The sequence below is a fragment of the Crocodylus porosus genome, unplaced genomic scaffold, assembly GCF_001723895.1.
Source record: "Crocodylus porosus isolate Cpor-Errol unplaced genomic scaffold, CroPor_comp1, whole genome shotgun sequence".
NCBI lineage: Eukaryota > Metazoa > Chordata > Crocodylia > Crocodylidae > Crocodylus > Crocodylus porosus.
In genome coordinates this window covers 2,112,565-2,133,063 of record NW_017728922.1, presented here as the reverse complement: position 1 = coordinate 2,133,063, position 20,499 = coordinate 2,112,565, and the positions used below count along the sequence as shown (strand labels likewise).

Below are 20,499 nucleotides of genomic sequence, written 5' to 3'. Positions count from 1 at the left end.
GTACAGTCACCGTGGGGTCGGGGCGCAGTCGAACAACTGTGTGGGACGTTGCTGATCTTACGGAGGAACAAAAATTCCAGCCTTCAGAGATCTCGGTTTGTAAAGCCCCATTTTCACTGGTAAATCAAGCAGCCGTGACAATGGTTTGTCTGTCTTGAACAAATGATTCTAAAAAAAGAGTTCGTTTGGCCCTTAACTGCACTTTCGGTAGTTGCCTTGACAACTTTCCTTTAGATGTGTCAGTGTTAGTATTTATGTTGATTATTGTGGTGGATGAGGCTGGGAGAGAAGACATATGATTTATTTCTATGTTAATTGAAATTGTTAGCCTTGAGTGTATTATCAAACCGTAGTGTGGTTTAGCAAAGTAAACTATATTTCATTTAAAATACATCATGATGTCAACTACCAGAGTTTTACTGTAGCCTTTTAAGTGTTTATCTCAGTCCTTGGCCTTAATCGTGTTGTCTTTATTGGGTTTCGTACTTGTATTGCGTGCTTCCAACACTTGATATCCTCATCCGCCAGGTCTCTCTTCTTCAGATGCCTTCTTAAAAGCTACTTAGAATTTTTGTCAGCTGCCTTTTTTTATCATTAATCCTTTGCACCTTCTTTCATGGGTTGTTCTGTGGTTTTGTCTTATTCAGAATGTGCCCTGCAGAGTTCACTTCTTATCTGCATTCATAAAGCATCATGTCAGTTATCAGCTACCTATATTTTGAACCTCTCTCATAAATACTAGCTTAGAGGTGTTCCTTGACTAATCAAGGTCTTGTCAGAGACACCTGTTTCTTTTTTAAAAGTTTGTCTAAGGATGAAACCTTGTTCCACTGAAATGTTTTTGCTTTTTTGTAACTCATTTTGGTCTGTAGCAAATATGTGATTATTCTGCTTTAACATTATAGAAGTTAAACTAGATACTAATGTCAGCGCGGATTTGTACTGTGGTGGTTTATTGGATATATTGGGAAATGAGCTCTCTCTGCAAAAATTATTATTTAATTTTGGAAGAACAATTCCATATTTCCATAAACATTTGGGAGGCTCAGGAATGAAGGGCAACAAGCATAACTATTAGTCCTTATATTATTTAAATGTCTGTTAAAACCATATTTCTAATCTGTATCTTCTTTTTCTGCTTAACTGCCTGATCTTCTTCAGCCTGAAGAAAGGGGACCTGGATACTTGTCAAATTCACTGCAGCTAGAAAGTTACAAGGCTCGTGTGTTTTCCAAATAGCAGTGGGAAAGGGAAAACTTTTGAGCGGACAACATGCTGGGATGATTGACTGGGGTGAAAGAGTCCACAAGTGGACCTGAAGTAAGGGATACAGCAAGTTGGAGGCAGAGCAAAGGGTAGAACTGTAGGATCCTCTTTTGCAGTCAGGATGCTTTTTAGGAGACAAAGGGAGGAGTTTCATATTAGCTCTGGTTTGTAAGAAATACATTGGAGAAAATAATAGGTAGTCACCAGCAATCCAGTTAAAAATGGGCAATAATGACAAATGGTCATTGGATAAATTCCCAAACATAGCGTACTGCTGCATCTTGTGTATGTTTGATATATTGTCCCTGACAGACTCGAATATGATTTCTTTATGCGTTGATAAGCATTGAATGTTTTTTTCATGCCATTAAGATATTCAGTTAATGAGAGATGGAAGCCCCAACTAGAATTCAGAAACGGCATTTTGGCATGAATTCCCACACCCTTTGTTTTGCAGGAGCTTACAGTATTGTAGCTGGGTTTCAGGTCCTGTAAAACTGCAGAAGTCCCTGCTGTGCCTCAGACATCTTGTAGGATGTCATGCAGGTCACTTAATGCTAGCTCCACAAAGGCACTTGGGCCTGATGGTGATGCTGGTATATCATCAGTAACTTTTCGGTGCTCGGCCATAACAATGGAGGCCGCAGCTGTAAGTTAGGTTCCTAAGTTTATATTGGGGGATGTGAGGCAGTCAGGTACGATTCACAACAGCCAGCATGAAGACACCTCAAGCTAACCAGTAGAAGTTGCTAAAGAGGCAGGTGTATCTGCAATCCCACTTTTTTCTTGAACCCAGTAGCTCTTAATTCAGTATGCAGGTGAGATTGAGGTTCACATATATAACTCCTGGGAAGGGTTTTGACATGCAAGTCATCCCACTTTGAGGCTGGAAGCATGGCTGACACTTCTTATAAGAGACCTGGTGATAGGACCTCTTTATATAATAGTCTGATGCTTACAGCCTTTGCCCAGGGAGTGGGAAACCTGGGTTTAGTGCCCTTCTCACCCTTGGAAGTACAAGACATGGATTTAAATCACTTCAAGGAGAGCATCTTAACTGCTAGGCTGTGATGGGGATACTTCTTACCCTTTCTGTTGAAGCTCAGTTCTGTGCAGCAGAGAGATCAAGAATAAGCATGGCTCTGCCCCAGGTATCAGCTAGGAGATGGGAGTCCTGGGTTCTGATCCCTGCTCCTAGGACTAATCATGTATCATAGTCATTGAATGAAAGTGGCCGTGGCTGCTGTGTTGAGCCACGCTTAATACAGACTGAGAATACTGAGTTCACCACAATTCAGTAGGCACATTGAGACCCTTCTGGGAACTAAGATGCAGGGGCAGCTTGGTTGTGGATCCAGATGAAGCCTGAATAATTGTCTAGGTGCTTAGAGAACTTTATTAGTGAAACTTAGACACCTATTGCTTTTCACACCCCTGGGTAGTGGTTTTGTGGTGGTTTTTCTAGACTTAGTCCATTTGCCAGCATCCTTTTTGTGGATCTCGCTCGGATCTGTGCTTGCAAAATGGGGATGGTAGCACTCCTTACAGGAGCATGGTGAGGTTAAATACAGGAAGGAATGTGTGGCACTCGGTCTGGAAATGTTGTCCCAATAAATACCGAAGGTAAATCGGTTTGAATAAATCTCTTATGTTCCGTTCTGCTTACTGAATTAACAAACTGTGGTCTAAGCACTCCTGTTTTCTTCCGTATACCCCAGTCAAGAGTTTGTTGCTAATGGGAAGAAAGTAGTTTGTCCCCGTGTAACTTATACTTCCAATAATTCAGACTTAAGCATAGTGACACAAAATAGGCTGCCTTACTATGCCTCATTAATTAGTTACTATTTTTTACTCCCTTACTTAGTGTTTCTAGATGAAATTTGGTAACCTTTTCAAAGAAAGGTCACACCCATTCAGACATTGGTTCCTAGAAACATGCCAGCTTGAACTAGCATTCTCGTAAATGCATGTCCTTTTAAATTATTATCTCATTTTTATAACTAATGTGGTCAAGGGAATCATATTCTTTAAGCTCAAACTGGGGACTTAGAATTGTATTATCAACACATCGCTGATTTTTCTGGCAGTCTTTTAAAGGCAAGATTTAAGAAAACAGAATACGTTTGTAGAACTTCATCAGGTTTTCTAAGAATCTTTTTTTGGTTTTATCAGATGGAAAAAGGTATATGATTTAATTAGATGCCTTATCTCAAACTTGCTTTGGAAATGATTCCTCAGCCTTCTGATTGGACACGCAGGATTTAAAGTGTACAAGTGACAGATGTTGATAATATAACAGCTTATCATTTGAAGATTGCTTTTAGTTTTTAAAAATGTCCGTAGGCAATGTATTTGTAAAATATTTTTATATAATGAAATTGTAATGTTAAGATGCTGTATTTTATGTAGAAAGGTGTTTTTTCTGATATTTATAATTCTTTCTATAAAATCTCATAAGTGTCGAATAAATTAGTTTTGGTTCCTCTAAAAGGTACCTAAATAATAGGAATTTCAACATGTCTTGTACAGTTTTCATTGTGCAGATTGTCGTTTGTCAGTTGATTTATTTGGCCAGTGACTGTTTTAAAAAATATACCAGTACGTGGTGAGCATTCTTGAATTGCCTTATCAATGCCCATGGGGAGGTCACTTTATGAATGAGGAAGGAGTCTAAAAGGAGAAGTTCAAGCATTTAAAAATATTGTGCTACCGACAGTATTAAAATTGTTTAGCAACCTGTTTTGGAGGCTGTGCTATTGACAAAGTGTGTGCTTCTTTCTTTGCTAGACTATCCGGGGGGGGGGGAAGGGAGAGCATCTTAAGCTTTGGCTCTACCACGATTTTTGCATTGGAAACTGTAACACTAGTCTGGGACTTAATGTATCTAGAACTGATGTGTCAAGAGAGTGTCATAGTACCAAGGGGACTGCATTTAAGGTGCAGTATCCTATGAACTATCCAGTCTTAGTAATAAACTTATTTTATCCAAAAATCACACAGCTTCCATGTATCCAACTTTTTGATAGCATGTGTAAAATGGTAATATATAACATAATTAAGGAGCCTGTCCTGTTGCATGTCAGGGCCAGAAATTCTTCAGTGGATCTGTGACTATGTATTAAGGATCAGTATATCTTTGCCAAACACAGGTCCTGGGATTTTTTAAATGGAGGAAACTTGGCCTTTAGTTTCAGTGCTTTATTTGTAGATGTCACTCCAGTATCTGAATATTCGCTTGAAATATTAAGCACCACGTGTGTGTTGGGTTGAACTTTAACTATATCCATAATATGTATGTGCATACATATGCATACGTGTGAATATATATGGGATACTGAGGCAGAAATGAGCAAAAAGACTTGGCAGAGTTTGCAGAAATAGCTTGCAGTGGAACCAGTAATAGAACCCAGATCTTCCTGATTTACTAGACCTATTCTTTAGCCAAAAGACTATCATTTGCTGATAAAATAGTAGATAGCACCAGAGCCAGGAAAAAAGTCTCAAGAACTGGCAACACTGGATGATCTTTGTGTAATATCTGCAGTCAGAATACAACAGATTGTGTGAAATTTGTCTAAATGAAAACTAGATGCTAGATTTCATTCATATAGAAAGCATTTATTTGTTAAAAGCTGTTTAGGTTATTTCTTACCACCTCTCTGAATGAGAAGTCATAACCCAGTTTGAATACTGAAACTGTTGTCAAAGGTTAATGGAAGTAACAATGTGGCAAGAGTTTGCTTATAGGTGTCAAGTAACTTGCAAAAGCAAGTATAGGCTTCCTCAAAAGCAGTTTACACGTGGGCTCCATTTTTGTCCCTTTTCTCCTACTGCACGATGTCCTGCATCTCACAAGGACTTGTTCAGAAATATTAAGGAACTTGATCATGGTACTGAAGCAGCTTTCATAAAAATCCTGCAATATACTCTTAGAGTCATTCTCTAAAGCTGGCAGCTTTGTACGCACCTTTCTTATTTTAATGTCTGGAGAGATGCTTGGTGTTTAAAAACTGTTGGACGTTTCTTTGCTTTACTGCATTATATTGCTACTGGTTTGGATGGTGATTCTGTTCTGTTTCTTATCTGTTCTTAGTACTCTGGCATTAATTCTTGTGATTGTCAATCACAAGAAGCACTTGTTATTAAGCATCCCTTAAACTAAAGCAAAGTGAAAAGTGGGATTGGTGGAGTCCACAATCTGAACCCCTGCCCCCAGATTTAGGAAGTCACTTGGGGTTGGAAGAAAAAAGTAATGTGTGGACAACTGCCCAATCAAGTTGAAGTTCTTGGTTAAAAATTATACTTGCTTGCTAACTTTCTCAGTGAGGGTGTAATACATATTCTTGTCTGAGAGTAGAAGCTTTACAGGAATTAGGCTCCCTATTCTCTAAGGTCCCTTTGAATATGACAGCATCTGGGCTTGTTTTACAATGCATATATTGAATGGATCTTACAAAGCAGATGATGGAAAGAAGCTTAAAATGCGTGGTTTTCAGAAGATTGCAGTTACACAATTCCTAAGGAATTGTTTCACAGCTATACTGTGGAATATTTTAGCCTAGCTCTCATCAGAAGTTTCTCCGTTGCTCCCGATAATGCTTTTTTGCAATGAGAAGTTCATGATAAAACTTAAGATACTTTGGTAGCTTCAGAAAGCAAATTGCTAATGCTGCGTTTTTCTTTTAGGCATTCTCCAACATAAATACCCTACTCAGCTAAAACCAAAACTTCACTGTTCCTGGATCACCTAAAGGTACAGGAAGCTTACTTTAAATATAGGATTCAGTAACTTTTATCTCTGTTAGTATATTGCCTTTTCTTTGTGTAAATTAAGCAGGCTTTGAACTGATAACATTGTTATGCAGTGGAAAGAGATGTTTTGTCTAACCACCCCCCCCCATTTTTATTTGCAACATCTCTGGTAATTCTGACACTGAAGAAATTTAGCGGAATTTCTTATTTCAAAAAACTTTTGCCCACAGTGTTTTCTTGAGGGGAAGATTGGGTAATTTTTGGGTGAGTGAAGTTGGGTCCTACACTCAGCTGTGATTAATTTCCTGTTTGTCTGCGTGTAATGTGGTAACTAGCTTTTCAAGGAATATTCTAGGAAAATTGGGAAGACTTGAAGGAGGGAAACTTAACTTCATACATCCTACCCCATTTTAGGCAGGTCTGTCACTGGCTTCAGGTCCAAGAACTGGTCGATGCTGCCGTGTTAACCACATCCCCTTTCCCTGTTTTAATAAGTGCTAAAATACAGCCTCTAGTTAAGCAGTTGCTTTAAGGGGAGCGCCAGTCACCAGAACTTAATGAGCACATGTGCAGATCAGTTACATTCATTTAAGATATTTAGGTGGCTAAATTTCACTAGCAGAATGCCCCTGTTGTTGGAGGTGGTCAAACATGACCGAAGTAGGCTTTACAGACTCTATATTTTATGTGAAAGTTCTTTGTAGGCCATTCCTGTGGTCCACACTTTAAACTGTACTGTTAGCAGTCCAAAATTATCAGAAACAAGTACTGTATTTACTAGAATCTACAAAGAGGTTCCCCCTGCAAGTAACGTTCAAGGAGTAGGGAGAGCCCCTAGTCGTAGATTCAGATACGAAGTAGTGGGCTGGGGGATCAGGGCCAGAGCGACAGCTACTGCTTTGCCTCCGGCCCGCAGGCCACTCTGCCGCTTCCCCTGTCTACCCTTGCTCAGCTCTGGCCCACTCCAACCTCGGCCACAGAGGGAGCCTCAGCCTGGCCCGTGGCAGCTCTTGCTGGGCCCCTAAGCTTGGACTGCAGCTGTTATGTTACTCGGCCAGTCAGGCTAGGGCTCAAGTAAACATGCTTCATACCCCAGAGTGGAGCAGGGCCAGAGCCTGATGGAGCCAAGGTAAGGGCGAGGGAGAGGCAGAGGCTGCATTGGGGGTGGGGGGAAAGGTGGCAATGTGAAGGGGTTGCAGGGGAGCAGAGGCAGTGTGAGGGGAACAGGCAGCACAGGGCAAGGTGTGCCAGAGCAAGGGTCAAGCTGCTTGACCCTTCTCCCACCATATGCCCCCCGCTACAGCTGTGTGTGTGTGGGGGGGGTGTGCATTGAAGACAACTCTCCCATAATTAGATTCTGTACATGGAAAATTATAACTAATTTATCCATTTAGTGTGGAATCTAATTATTGTGGGGTCATCTTAAATTCAGAGTCATTCTGGATTTGGGCAAATAGAATAATTGGAAACATTAAAAATGGAACCAACAAGGCTACCCCAGCATACAAAATCTGTCATCCATTCATCCTTTGCAGTAAGGATGAATTTTTAGATTCTTATGGCATTGAATATAACTATTTGTTTTAAAACAGTTTTGTATTAGTTGCGTGCGTGCTTCCTGCAAGTTAGCTTTAGATTTTAATATAAATGGGCCTAGCTTGAGGTGAGGGTAAGGGCCAGACATGGTGACAAAAATGTAGCAAGGCACAAACAAATATCTTTGTACAAACATTTGATTCATTGATAGAGGCCCAGGTAAAAGGATACATTCACTGGAAAAAGTTTCATTTGCAACAGATTTCTCTTGGTTTGTGGAAAGGGGAAGGCAAATAAAAATTTACCTTTGTAGATTCTTTAAATTCTCCCTTCTTGGTAGATGTTTCTGCCACTGAGACTAGGAACAAACAGTACATTTGTCCATGGGCACATTGTGTCTTCATTTGCCTGGGTACAGAAATATCCTGGCATTGGTGCGTACACGCATTGCCATTTTAATCGGGGCTTAGTGCACTGTTGCTCTTGTGCCATTGCACTCCTAGAATAACCATTCAAATGCCATTTATGATGTCCCAGGATAAGCTGTTGGTACCTATTATCCTCAAAAGAGTAAATTTTCCAGATTTATCCTGGGACATTGGGCATGGATTTCTGAACCACTGAACTTTGTCCCAGGAAAAAATGGTTTATTTGGGGACAAAGGTGATGTTTTTTTGTAGCCAATGATGGAAAGAAGCTTTTGGATGGTCTTGCTTTGTTAATTTTTCTGGCTGGCCATCTTGCTCTTGTAGATTCAAAGCCATTTACATGGGAAGGGCATGTGAAATCATCTTCACTTTTCAGATGTGGAAACTGAGGCAGAGAAGTGTGCTGAACAGTTCTGTTTTTGTTTAACGATTGTTAGTTGGTTTCTTATGCAGCTGGAAATCTCATTTCATTGTTCCAGAGGGCAGAATGAAGGCTGAGCTGTTTCCAGTTCCTTGAATTAAGCTGGGCAGGGTGGGGGGAAAAATTGTTCTGAACAGAGAAGCAAACTTTTTTACTAGCTGTTGCCTAAAACCTTACTAGACTGCTTACTGAACATGATAGTGTGTCCAGGGCCTTGCCTATAACTCCTTAGGCTTCGAAGAAATGAGTTATGGCCTATGAATACGTGTGCAGTTTTTGTTTTGTTTTTTTTGGTCTGTTTGTGGAATGTGAACAGCTGAAGTCTATTCACAGTTGGATCCGTGTCTAACACCTTATTGTTTCAAGCACTTGGATGTGAGCTGGAGTCTCCACAGAATTTGTAGATAATGGCTGAATTGTCTGTCTTGAGCATTATTCCAACTAGAGGTGTTTGAAAGGAAGCCTTTTCAGGCTATAACTCCTGATGGAGACTGATCTGCGTAGAACAGTTTCAACTGTGCATACATGTGGAGCTCTATCATCTAGTTTTCCACAGTAAATATAGACAGTGAGCTAATAATATCCTGCTCAGAGACTTGCTCCCATGCAAAATAAAATGCTAGGGCAGTTTTGGAAGAGCTATGAATTTGGTCTGATCAGAGTGCCATGCCTTGTGGGCAAAAGGGGAAGAAGTCAGTAAGTAATGTAAGGAGATTTTGAAGCATTTATTACAAATGCTGTATGCTAAATCAAAATATAAAGAGCCCTCATGGTTGACATGTAAAGAAAACATAGGCTTATTCTCTATGGTATACGCTGGTGTCCTTGGGAGGGTGTTGCTGCGAGTGATTGTCACAGACTGAAAAGTAGACCCCGTGCTAGAGAGGTACAGGAAGATCTATTGGAATCGGCGCGCGCACAATTCTGCAGCCTTCCTCTTGCCTCCGTCTATTCGAGGAGATACAGCACCCTTGGCAGGACAGTGATTTAAAAGGAGTAGCATGGGCGCTAAGGTGCACGGTTGACAGCCCAGGGGTTGCAAGTTCAAGGCCACAGCAAAAGCATTTGTAGTGCAGCCCTATCAGATGCCAGTGAATCTGCAGATTCTGCTAAATACCTTATCACAAGGACATGGGAAAGGAAAGGAAGTGATTTAAAATATTCTAAATTATTTGGAAAGGAGTGGGTTCATGTGACTGTTTTCCCCGGAGTCCTGTAGCAAATCACCTTAAAAAAATTTGTCAAGAATAAGGAGATGTCTGGGTGACACTGAAAGCATGGTGGGAAGTTTGCTTTTAATGAGAAACCTAAAAATGTTATCTTGCATTTCTGCAAAACGGCCAACTCTGAGATCCTGGCTTTTGACTGAAGTGTAAATTGTTCACTTGTAAGTTGATTTCCTTTCCCCTCCTAATTTCTAATAAAACAAGCCTTACACCATTTAAAATTTTATTGCTGTCCATAAGCATTCACCAAAATGAGTTGCATATATAGATATGCAGAATGTCTATATTGCTGACCTGTTCTAACACCTGTTACAAAAATAACAGTAAATTTTAATCTTTTGGTGTAAGTGAAAGCCGACTGCAACTTTTCTGAGAAGATTTGCAGTCTGCAAAGGTGTGTTTTGTGCTATGTTTCTACATGTTGGGGGTTTAAGAGGTGCAGTCATTTTAATAAGTTAATATGAACTTGCCTCTTGTATAGTTAAAATTATCCAGAATATAGTTTTATGGTCAGTTTAAATAAAGACCATGATAGCCACTAAAATGGAATTTAGATATTTAGCCTTTAGTATGTGTTGTCCTGCAGGTTATGGTGTGAAGTTAAGCTTTTTTTTGAAGAACTACTTATCTTCTCTGAGAGTAGATTAGTTTTAACTTTAATGAAATTTAGGTAGGTAAAGATATACAGATTAAAAAGTATGCTTGTTAGTAAATCTAAGTGCTGACTTGAAAATCTGTGAAAGCTTTAATAGGCGTCATGCAGCTTTAGAAATAGGCTTAATAATTCAAACACTCTTCATCCTTCAGTGAACAAAATGGACAAAGTAGAGTACAATGAGAGTAATCATGGAAGTATGCTCTTGATAAAACAGGGGGATTCCTTTGGTGATTTCCTAATTAGATTAAATATTGCACTTCGTTACAATTTATACACTAACAATACTTGTTACTAGGATAACGAAAGCCAGAAAGCCTTTGGAACCACCAGCATTTCAGACGGCTAATCTGAAACCACGCGGTAAATTTGCAGTATAGGAACCAGAAGTGCTTGCTTACATTTTAAAGATGGCTAAATACCTGCTAAAAGATTCTGCTTTATGCTTGAGGACCATTTGGAGACTCCAGTTAGAAGTACATGTTATGATCCACTTATATACATAGTACACCTATATATAGATATATATATCTTTATATAGGTGTATACAAATGGATCATAACATCTACTTCTAACTGGAGTTTCTAGTGGAATTTCTTATAGGAAGTGTATTTTTCTTGTTCATGTTCTAGCTTGTTTTAAAGTGCAAATTAAGACACGTGAGAGATACCAGCTATCAGATTTCCTCTTCCCTCTTAACTGCAGTATAGAGGCAGTGACTGACTGAAAAAGAGTGCATTGCTTCAAACATGAAGGACATGAGTAGCGTTTTCTGTAAAGGGTCATCCACTGTAAAGTTGCTTTCTATGGTGGTCTGAACAATCCTGAGTCTGATCCACAAGCTATTAGGGTTTGTTTATTATTTTTGTTTTCTCTTAAAAATGTGGATTAAAAAACACCTATAAATTATTTTGCTTAAAGTGACATGGCCTTGGTTGAGATGGACTGATTGGCATGGGGAGGAGTCAATTTAGTGCTGTATGATTTGTTACTCTTTGAGCTGTAAGATCTTATGCTCTTTGCTCGGCCAATAATTTTTTTCACTATATCCAAGACTATTCAGCACTTCTGGTGCCACATTATTTTTAATTAGATGTAAGAGTTAAATACCTTTACTCTGGAGCCACCTTCTAAATTCACTCTATCGTGGCCTCCAAGTCTTCTGGGTTTTTTTTTTTTCTTTTTTAACAAAATATTTTCATGAAAAGCTGACTCGCTAGACAAGAGGGTAAGAAATGTGAAACTTCTGTAAATTTTGATAAGCAACTGTAGATGTTCTGTGACACTTCAAACTAATCTGCATGCAGGAATAAACTAGTTTTCTTTGATGCATTTATTTTTTCTGTTGCATATTGTAAAGCACTTAAAATGAATCAGTCACTGCAGTTTAGGTATTTTGAGCTGTGGGGCTGAATTATCATGCTGGAAATGTTCAGAATATAATTAAGACAGTATGCGCATTATTGATCCAGGGTTTAAACACGTGCTACTTGTACAGTGTGTAAAAGTCCTTGTTATATTTGCTAATATTTTTATATTTGACACAATGAAAAGGGAAACCTTCACCTCCTTCATTATGTCATATTGTGAGCTACTGTAAAGCAGAGTGAAAACACCCAAACTGTTGAACACAAACAGCCTTGTACAAAGTCTCCAAAGACAGGTAGAGAATGCCTGTTAGAGGGAGTAGAGGTATTTCCAGTAACGGTTGCGCTATAATCCCTGTGCAGTTCCTTTTCAAACAGATATGAAAAACGATAAAATCAGTTCAGTCAGGTGAGGATGAATAGCTCCCATTTCTAGAGGAAGGGCCTTCTTTCTCTGTAATTTAGATGATAAAAATGTTTAACTGTAGTCATGAGCCAAATAAGAATATTGTCTGTGTGATTAGGATGTGTAACAAGTGCATGGGAACGAACCAAAATCTTAAAACTGAATCATTAGAAGAATTCTTTTCTTCTTTACAAAGTAATTTTTACTGTAGGGGAGTTATTAAAATTCTTATTCTTAAATAAGATGGTAGCCCAGTTATCTAAACTTAATTCATTCATAATCAGTTGTAGATCTCAAGAAACAATGACTGCCTTGGGTGAGAGCATGGAACCAGAATTAAGAGTATTTAAAGGGGACTTAATGGAGATGCATCAAAAAGTTTACAAATATGAAGAGAAGGATCAAAATCAGTGAGTTTAGTAGATTAGAACCCCCCCAACAGAGATCCATTTACCTGAAATTCCTTCAGATACAGATATTGTATGACTTTCTGGATGTGTCGGTGTAATGAAACAGGAAAGTTTTGAGTTATTTTGCAACGTTACATTTGCCTTCTGCAGCCTCTTTTTCCTCAATCCCTTTTTTCAAAAGCACTAATGCAAATAGCCTTATGTCTGGATATTTTTGAATACAATTTCCTGCTACAGGTCTTCCTCAGTACTAGTTAAAGGGGAAAAAAAGATCACTTTGCCCTCCCCCCACCCCCTTTATATCGGGAAGTTCATTCACAGGTTCAGAATTCAAAGCCTGCGGAACAGTTGTACTGCTGTGGTGCTTGTAATAACAGCCGGGTGGCTTCTGGAGCAGTGATTTCACTTTTATTTTTCATCATAAAGTTATGATAGCATAAACCTCTGCCAGCTAGCCTTATAGAAATCTGTATTTGGGATGAACATGTATAATAAATATTTAACTTGGCAGTAAAAAATGATTTTGAATCAGTAAATGGATGGGTGGATGATAAATGGTTATTGGCAGCTTGGCTTTGGCAGGTATGATTTCAGTACGCTAGCGTATATTTAGGCTGGACTGTCTGGAAATGAAGATAGAATCCTGTTATGTATGACTGCAACACTATCTTGAACCTAGTAGTAGAGAAAAGCTCATCACACAATACTTCGCATTGAATTGTTCATGTTTGTCACTTGGTTACTTCCAATTAAAATAGACAGTTGTTTAAGAGGCATTGCAGCATTTGGCTAGAGGGCCACAAAGCTGAGCAGTTCTGCCCTGACATTTGAACTGAGAATGAGGGACCTTCTAATTCAGTTAGAGAGAATCTCCAAAATTAATATAATTTGTTACAAAGTTTATATGCACTTCTGCCTGCCTTCTTTCTTGTTCCAGTTACTTAAGCATTTCCTTTCGGTTCCAGGGACAGGCAGTTATTTTGGGCAGAGAGCTGCTTACTGAGTTCTGGCAAGCCACCGAGGGCCACATGATAGGCAGCTGGGGCAGATCAATATTAATTTTCTAAATTTTTTAGGGTCCCCGCGGTCTGGATAGAATGGCTTGGCAGGGCACATCTGGCCCCCGGGCCGCATTTTGCCCACCCTTGTTTTAAACCATTCATTTTATGGTCTTTCCATAAACATGTGCAATCCTTATTAAATTTAGCAATTTCTGCTTTTGGAGATAAACCTAACATACACTGTGGAGATCTGGAGGGCTTTGAAATTTTGACTTTGCTCATTGCAACTTACATAGAAAAAATGAAACCACTTTGGACTGTTCTGGAGCATGTTTTCTCTGAGCAGTAGTTTTGTAAACGGTGGTGTGACCTGTTGGAATTAGAGACTTTAATGCTAAATGGCAGTAAAAATGAAATTCAAATCCTTGAAACTTCTGTGTTAAGTATTCCAGCAGTGCCTGTCAGGGTAGGTAACTGGATTTGTTTTGTAAGTGGATTCACTGCTGATGTAGAAAACAGATGGGTAGTTAATCCTAAATGAGCAAGCATAAATTAAGCTTCTGTAGTTCATTTCTGTTGTGTAAACAGCCAGCATGAAGCTTAAATTCTAGGCCATGTGGATTTTGAAGTATCTTGTTAAGATTTTAGCGATAGAAGTGGCTTACTGTACACAATGGACATTTTAAGACTCCTTATACTAGCAAAATAAATGCAATGCAATGGATGCTTTATACGTAATAGTTCATTCGTGTTCCTGAATTATTGACTGTTAAGTATTTGGTATAATTGTCTTTCTGTCTGTCTTCCTTACAACTTTTAGGTCAACCATTAGGCTCCATCGCACTGAACTAATCTGCATTCGAAGCTGTTCACCTGCAGTAATTCGCATTGGTTAGAATTGAACATGTCTCAAATTCAAATTCAGAATCCATCTGCTGCCCTCTCGGGGAGCCAAATCTTGAATAAGAACCAGTCTCTCTCTCAGCCTTTGAGTATTCCTTCTACCACTAGTTCCCTGCCCTCTGAAAATGCAGGTAGACCTATTCAAAATTCTGCTTTACCCTCTGCATCTGTTACATCCACCAGTGCAGCTGCAGGTAAGAATATGAACGTATGTCGATTTTTAGCTTTGTTTTATGATCCGATATGGTTGGTTTCTGGTCGTTTTATTTAATAAGGAGCAATAGTCTCAAATTGCAACAAGGGAAGTTTAGATTGAATATTAAGAAAAAAACAGTCTCATTAGGAGGGTGATGAAGCACTGGTTACCTAGAGAGGTGGTGGAAACTCTGTCCTTGGAGGTTTTAAAGGCCTGGCTCGACCAAAGCCCTGGCTGGAGTGATCTCGTCGGGGATGGTCCTGCTTTGAGCAGGGGCTTAGGCTAGATGATCTCCTGAGGTCCCTTTGAATTTTAACCTCCCATGATTCTGTGGCATCGAGGAACTCTGTTTCACACGCTGTTTGAAAACCAAAACAATACAAAAAACCACAACAATCTCCTTCCCTCCCCACCCCCTGAAAAAACAACAAACCCTGCACCAACTATGTTGGCTTGCCTTGTTTTATCCCTGTTTAAGCCAGTGTTCAAACTTGTTTAAAGTTTTTGAGAAAAATGCTACCTGTACTGTATTCAAAACAAGATGACATTGAAGATTTGACAACACTTTACAAGGTTTATGTGATGTTACAACAGTTTTAAGTACAGTATTTTAAACCAACTGGCAATTTTTCATTTATATTTGACAGCACAGGGATTGGAGTGTGTATGAAAGGAGGAGCCCTTGTTATGTTAGCTGTTTTTTCCCCAAACCAGAGTAATACCACTCTTCCACAAGTAGTGCTGTCTGCCATCTTCATGTATATTTGACCATGTTCATAATAAACAATGCAATGAAGATGTTGCATAATAAACAGTAGTATGATCAAAATGTATAAACTCATATTTTTCTAGAAAAATGCAAAACAGATAATGGGAGGTGGGGGTGTAATGAGATTAAACAAAAAATTCTGAAGTGGGGTGAGGAAAGAAAAGCCAAGAAACAAGACCTAGCACTTTAAAAATGTTTAAAAGCAAATTATCACAGTACCTGCTAAGAGAACTTGGTAGGCAGAGTATATTACATTGATCAAAGTTGAGACCATAACCTCTTAAATGTCAAACCAGGTCTCTAGGTGCTGGGGTAGATGTCCTTTGAAAACAAGCATCTGTAGTTATTGTCAGATTTGTGATGTATGTTGTTAGATTTTTATTAGATGTTGTTAAATTTTTTTAATAATGCTTTACATAACTCTACTTGGGGAACCTCTAAATCTGCCTGATCTTCACACATTTGAGAAATAGCTGGGGATCCCTGTCCCAAAACTGGAAGTTTGCATGCTCTTATCAGCCCTTCTTGCAAAGGTGCAACAAATCTGACATTTGAATTTTTGAGAACTTAATGCCCACCTGGTCATTTATGTTTCTGTCTTATTTTTCCAGCTCCTTCTAACATGGCAAACCCCAAAGAGAAAACCCCAATGTGTCTTGTGAATGAGTTAGCCCGTTTCAACAAGATTCAGCCCGAGTATAAGCTTTTGAGTGAGCAAGGTCCAGCTCATTCTAAGGTAATTATTAATATAAATGCCTAAACAATGAGAGTCGTAAAGAACTTCTGTGACTGGAAACACAAAATATGTAGCTCTTGTGCAGCATAACTTGCTGTAGTGGAGGTACAGGTAACTTAATGAGACATGAAAGATACTTAAATACAATGCACTTTTCAATACGCAATTCATACAGTGGGTATCCTGAAGTTGAGGAAGGTAAGTTACCCATTTGGATTAAAACTTGTCCCTTGATAACTAACTTTTAGTAAATGGCTTATTTATGTTCTCACAGGAGATGTAATTTTTTGAGACTTGCATTACACTGTATGGCCTAACTACGGTATTTAACAGTATTAGCAATTGGTTCCTAATATAATGCCCACCTTTAACTTCATTGCCTTTTGTGCTGAAATTGTCTATGCTCTTCCTGTCTGAACATGATTGAGGAAAACCAACATCTGAGTAGGAAGAGAGTGAAAATACTTTTCCTTCTCCAAAAATATATACTGATTGCACCCTTAGAGAGGCAGTGGAAACGGTTGAGATCTGACTGACTCCCCCCCTCCCCCCCCCCTTTTTGGCAAAATAGTTCTGAGTCAGAATGCTGATGCTCTTTTGGGGGTAGAGGCAAGGAGTGCAAATGTGAGCTCTGATGTGAAAATCTCTCTTGGGTTATTCAGTTAACTACTTACTGTTTTAGAAGTTTAAACAATTTCTTCCCATATGTATAAAATACCTGTAAACTTTCCTTTGCTAACTGCTGTCTTGTAGCTGAGGACACTGTGAAACTCGGTAGAATCAGGCTTGTTGGTCGGAGAGTGTGATTTTAGTCGATTTCACTAAACTGCCAGCACAGAGTAGAAGAGCTTTGTAGGCCACTCTCGAAAACAGACAAGTTAGGTCAATATAAATGTCTTCAGATCCTTATGGACTTGCTGGTGATTTACCACCATTGCCCTACATAGACTTTGCATGTCCCTGACATTGTAGATTACTAACATTTTGACAGGCTGTAGTAAATATTTTGTTTCTCTAAATGCCTGCTGTTAGCATTCCAATAGCTAATGTATAAGACTAGCAAATATACAGAACCCATTCCTGACACTTGGTGTGGGGGAAAAAAATAACAAGGCATTTTCTTATCAGCTTTTCACTGTGTGACTCTGGAATTACCACCCCACAAGATAAATCATTTTTTATTTTTTTTTGTATACATTTAACATTAGTTTCCCTTTAAGTTGTATTGTGTCTATGCTAGGAGAATGTGCTTGGGATAGAACAAAATCAACGATTTTTCAAACTGTTCAGCAATAAGCCCAGTTCCATTTACTCTCCTACGTCTTCAGCTAAAGGCTCCACATGCAAAGCATTTTAAAAATCATGAATACTAGGGAATAGCGTTCAGGGCAAGTGATCATTTTGTTGGTATTCTGATCAAAATGAAGCTTCAACTATTGTCAGGAAGAACATGGTTTGCTATGCATCTGATTTACTTGAGAGAACTTACGATAATAGATATCTTTGTGCTTACAGTGAAGTACTCAGAAGTACTTACTAGTTAAACTTGTGTAAAATAACTGCATCATAATGACTTGGGGGGGCGGGAAATAAAACATTATACCTATGGCAAAAGGTGTTATTCCTGAGAGTGGCTTAAATATCTTTGTTGCGGCATTTGGGAAAAAATAGTGTAAAATTAAAGTGTAAAACAAAAAGTGACTAATCGATGCAAAGTAAAAATAGACTGCTAAATGAGTAGTTACATTTCAAAAAAGGTTATTCAGGATAAATGTATGGGAATTAAAAACCTCAATATTGCATCATAAATTCCCATGCCTATCAACTTAAGTACATGTTGTGGAGGCTGTTGAGTGAGTAGTTTGGACCATTAAAACAGCATAAAGGTTTTTATTGATCCTTGTACTCAGTAACTAGGAAAGGGTGCAGGCAACTACTATGTTTGGAACATGGTGGCCAGTATATTTTGAAGTTGTATTGTGGACAATGACCTTCTTTAATTTGCAGCTACTAAACAGTAACTTCTCAAACTAGAGGGTGAGACATATTTAAGCAAAAGGTCCTAACAACTGAGGTGAAATTATGGTGTGGGTCTTCATAAAGAGCTTGCATTTCTCCTGTGCAGGTGTTTACAGTGCAGCTGACTCTTGGGGACCAGCACTGGGAAGCTGAAGGAACTAGTATTAAAAAAGCTCAACATGCGGCGGCTGCCAAAGCATTGGAAGGGACAAAATTTCCTAAACCTACAGCTCGTCCATCTCGTAGCGAAGGAAAAAACCCAGGTATATATGAGGACGGGCTATTTAAAAATATTTATAGGCTGCTCACCTCTGAACTTGGTGTGTATATATATATTGACATTGCTTAAGGTTGTGTTTAACTTGGTGAACTTGAAATGTTGTTCTGTGCAATCACCAACCATGTTACAACTTGCGGTTTAGTTTTTCCAATTAAAATGAAATTGTGTCCTATATCAAATGGAAACGTTTTACTAGTGAGCAGAGACTAGATGTGCGTATAGACACATGGGAAGTTCAGAGGTATTGGGTTATTTTTTAGTGATGCTTTTGGATTTTGTGCTTTCTTTTGAGACATCTTATCAAGGTTTGCTTGGCCTGGTTAGATGCTTCTAATAGTAATAGAGTTTTTTTTATTTTCATGGGTAGGTAAATTTGTATGGCAGTTTTGATAGCCCGAGGCTCATGATGTGCTTTGTTTTAAGAGCATCTGTAGAAACGAAACAAATTAATATGCTTTTGAGAGGTTTTTATGAGAACTTCAGGTCTTATGCATGGATTCTGTAGTAAGGTGTGTAGAGAATATATTGTCATTAGTAGAGCCCAGATGCTAAATTTGATTAAGTGGGGGCTGTTTATGGTGTGAAACCAAAACTTGTACTAATCATGTGTTGTAAAAGAAATATATGGTACAGCTGCTTGTTTATGTAGAAGAAGGTAGGTTACATGTGAGAGAGAGCCTGCCTCTTCTGTATGTTCTCATAACAGTTAATCAGTGGTATTGTAGAAACACTGTAAGGTAACAATTTGCCAGCACCTAACAAGTTCAGATGATTTCCAGCAAAAATTACTCGTCTTGTTTTCACTACTTCCATCTGTATTCGTATTCAAAACTTCACTACTCATTATTGTCATAATGCCTGTGCCAAGTATCCAGTCCCAATTTGCTCTCCTTTTGAAGCAGTATTGGCTTTCACCTAGCTTTACTCTTCTGTGATATTTGGACAACTATCTTCTATTTCTCTTTCTTTAGATAGTGTAACCCCCACAGTGGAGCTCAATGCACTTTGCATGAAGCTGGGAAAGAAACCTATGTACAAACCTATTGATCCTTATACAGGGATGAGATCCACCTACAACTATAATATAAGAGGTGGTGCTTATCCACCGCGGTATGTACCATTGCTTTTCTGTTTGTGATTCTGGACTCTTTGAACTTCTTTTCTCCTTGTGTGCATGCAGTGCCCATGCAGCCTTCTGAATAATGGTCTAAAAGTAAACCGGGCTATATAGGAGGTTCAGCTTGAACTTTAGGCAGTTTCTTATGTTAGTGGTTTATGGAACTGTCACTTTACCAAGAATCCCCAACAATTCAGGCATTTCCAACCATAGTCTCTCCATTTTTCTTTCCTCTGGGTGAGGGAGAAAACAAAATTTGAAAAGGGGAAATTGACTAAGTAGTGAATTTTATTCATTTAAGAGCACTTCATAAACAGTCCATTTTAGTAAGTAAACAAAATTATTTCCTTTTTTACTATGGTTTAAGTGAGAAGGAAAATAAATCCAACAACTTAGGACTTTTTTCTGTAGTTGACTTGGGTGCAAGTCATGACATTGATATGGAATATTTCATTTGAGTGTAGAAGTTCATTCTTTTGAGCTTGGTAAGGCTTATAAAAACCATATTAGGGTGTCTTACTTCACAGAAATATATTTGTTTTTCCTTGTCCTGTTGTATTGATACTAAAAGTCTACCAAATCATTTGGACTTTAAGCTTTAATGTATTTAAAATGGCTTTAATACTTAAGAGTGTCATGTTGAGCATTGGTTACTGTCACATGAAACTTGTGGCTATATAATTTATGTTCCTAAATGTTTACTCTGTAGCTTACAAGCAATTTGCAGATGGGCAAAGTGACCTCTCTGTTTTTAGGTACTTTTACCCATTTCCTGTCGGACCCTTACTTTATCAAGTTGAGCTCTCTATTGGAGGACAGCAATTTCATGGGAAAGGAAGAACAAGACAGGCTGCTAAGCATGATGCAGCTGCTAAAGCACTGAAAGTTTTGCAGAATGAGCCCCTGCCTGAAAAAACAGAGGTAGGAATTAAAGTTCAAGTACCTTAAGTGTGAATTGAGATGCTGTGGCATGTCAGATAAAAATTATTTAAGTATTTTTTTTTTTTCTAA

General features: G+C 38.7%; 1 protein-coding gene across 6 annotated transcripts in view; it reads left to right on the top strand.

Annotated features, from left to right (window-relative positions):
* The window catches only part of STAU1 (staufen double-stranded RNA binding protein 1), a 43,048-nt gene that overhangs the window by 883 nt on the left and 21,666 nt on the right, over positions 1–20,499 (top strand). For 4 of the 6 annotated variants that reach the window (XM_019539565.1, XM_019539564.1, XM_019539563.1 and 1 more), the window contains exons 1-6: positions 5,936–6,019; positions 14,289–14,565; positions 15,948–16,072; positions 18,198–18,354; positions 19,343–19,481; positions 20,244–20,409. In XM_019539565.1, the coding sequence (XP_019395110.1) occupies positions 14,373–14,565; positions 15,948–16,072; positions 18,198–18,354; positions 19,343–19,481; positions 20,244–20,409 (780 nt within the window). In that variant the 5' untranslated portion in view covers positions 5,936–6,019; positions 14,289–14,372. Of the gene's footprint in view, positions 1–5,934; positions 6,020–14,288; positions 14,566–15,947; positions 16,073–18,197; positions 18,355–19,342; positions 19,482–20,243; positions 20,410–20,499 lie in introns of those variants that run through there. The other 2 variants (XM_019539566.1, XM_019539562.1) reach the window with 2 other exon arrangements.